At 53.7% G+C, this 2167-nt stretch overlaps 1 protein-coding gene across 1 annotated transcript; it reads right to left on the bottom strand.

Annotated features, from left to right (window-relative positions):
• Nucleotides 1-242: 242 nt before the first annotated feature.
• On the bottom strand, nucleotides 243-1422 carry LOC125541566 (protein G1-like). Its single transcript, XM_048704940.1, has one exon. It carries the CDS (start codon nucleotides 1313-1315, stop codon nucleotides 533-535), a length of 783 nt encoding a protein of 260 aa, XP_048560897.1. The 5' UTR covers nucleotides 1316-1422; the 3' UTR covers nucleotides 243-532.
• Between the last annotated feature and the right edge of the window lie 745 nt (nucleotides 1423-2167).

Here is a 2167-nt window from a genome sequence, read left to right as displayed (position 1 = left end):
GTTAACAGAGAGATAACGACCTGGAATGAAAATGCATGTAAATGTACCTCAAATGCAAGTTGTTGTACTACTTTATGACATTTTTCAATTTTATGTATGAATTTGTACCCGCCGTGCAAGTTCATGTAATACAAAAAGTGTAATTAACTCTATCTTTTAATCTACCTCCACCACAAATAGTATAAATATGTTAAGAAACTAGTTAGTGAGGGTGCATGCATAAATCATTTGTTGGGAGCTACTCCATCCGTTTCAAAATATATGACTCAACTTTATAATAACTTTAATTCAAAGTTAATATAAAATTTGGTCATCTGTTTTGAAACGAATGAAGTAGTAGATCTCATTCTCATGAGCCATGAGTACTCTGAATGATACACGAAATGCCTACATAGACCACGGAACAACTACAAGAATTAATAATAATAAGCAAAGTAACATAGGGTGCGTTACGACGCCCTCGACGTACGTCGATTATAATCGAACATTAATTGGGCACTACGAGGCATTTTGAGGCTAATCTATCAACAAGCTAATTAAATGCGTTGAAGAACAACGGCAAGTATATGCCGCCGTAGTAGCCGGCGCCAATAGACCCCCCTCCTCCAACGATGCTTCCCGTGTCGGAGCCGCACTCGAACGGTACCCCGGCCAGGCATGGCGGCAGAGGCGGCAGCGGTGGCGGTGCTTGAGGCACCGGCGCCACGTTAGCCTTCGTCGTCATCGTAGTCTTGTGCCCGCGTTCGCCGTCCGAGTTGGCGTCCGCGCAGCCGCCGTTCTTGGAGGACGAGGCCTCCACGGTGCAGCTTCCAGTGGCAAGCTTGCGTTTCTTCTTCTTCTTGTGGTAGGAGATGCCGCGCGCCCTAGACTGCGCATCGCGGACGTCACGCAGGTATAGCCTGACGGCGCGTGCGGCGAAGGGGTTGCAACTGGCGTCTTGCTGCTGCGGCGGCGGCGCGCTGACGCTGCGGCTGTAGCGCTCGTCAAAGGCGGCGCGTAGGCGGCCGACGAGCGCGTCGAGGCTGCCCCACGCCTGGCGGAGCGGGCATTGGCACGGCGCCGTCGCCGTTATCGCGTGTACGCCGTAGGCCGGGCAGGGCGGCGCGTGGACGCGGGTCTTCCCGAAGCGGTCGAGATAGCGGAGGAACTCGAGTACGTGGGCACCGCTGCACCGGCGCAGCACGAGCGGTGGGCGGTGCGCCGCCAGGTACCGCACGAACGTCTGCCAGTCACGCCGTTTCTGCGATTCGTACCTGCTCGGCCTCCTCGCCACCGCCGGCTGCGCGGCGCCAGGACCCCCGCCGGTAGCTGGCATAGCCACACCAGAGGTCCAGAGCAAGCAGACGAATATAGTAGAGTACCAGTACTCAACTACGCCGACTGATGAGACTTGAGATGAGAAAGGCTGATGGAACGAATAGCGTGTATATATAGAGTGGACACCTACCGGAGTTATTGATGGTGGCTGAGACGAATAGAGGATGATAAGCATAGCATACTCGACGGCCGGCCGGGGACGGCGACACAGTGCAGGTGCTAGTAGGGGCTCGGACGTGTGCTGTGCTGCCTCTGGTGTATGATGAGGTCATCTTGTGCAGCCCCGGGCGAGGGAGGGGGGCCGGCCGCACGCGTATGTAGGGACCGTCTGCAGATCAGATCAGATCAGTGCAGAGTGCAGAAGGGAGGAGACTCGCTCGATCGATAGAAGGAGGTCGTGTCAGGCTAGTGATTGATTCACAACACGACGCATGCATATTAGCTGTGTGGTCTCCATTCTACTTGTGGCCTGGTCTAGCTACGACTACGAGGGTGAGGGTGGCAGTCGTCGTCGTCTGACTCGACATGCATCATGCATGCCATAGCACATAAAAGTGTCCTTGCATGGCTGCCGATGGAGCTCTGAGTCGACGGTATGCATGGCCCGGGCATGGCATGCACTCGATTGGTATCTTGCCTCGTTGCAGATACGTAGCATGCATGTGGTACGAGGCCCTGCCTAGCTTTGCATGCATGCACGTATGTGCATGTCTAATTACCGGTCCTTTCATCCGCGTCACTCTCATACTATCAGCGATATCATTAGTTCATTACTCTGATCCCAAGATAGTTGACGCGACGATATACAGCATTTTAGGCTGATCGGGATGATTAATGTACTACAATGGAT

The sequence above is a fragment of the Triticum urartu genome, chromosome 2 (genome assembly GCF_003073215.2).
Source record: "Triticum urartu cultivar G1812 chromosome 2, Tu2.1, whole genome shotgun sequence".
Classification (NCBI taxonomy): Eukaryota; Viridiplantae; Streptophyta; class Magnoliopsida; order Poales; family Poaceae; genus Triticum; species Triticum urartu.
This window is presented reverse-complemented; position numbering and strand designations above follow the sequence as displayed.

Bases quoted from the DNA above. Each gene is read 5' to 3' on its own strand.
- LOC125541566 (XM_048704940.1), bottom strand. From the start codon at position 1,315: ATGCCAGCTACCGGCGGGGGTCCTGGCGCCGCGCAGCCGGCGGTGGCG.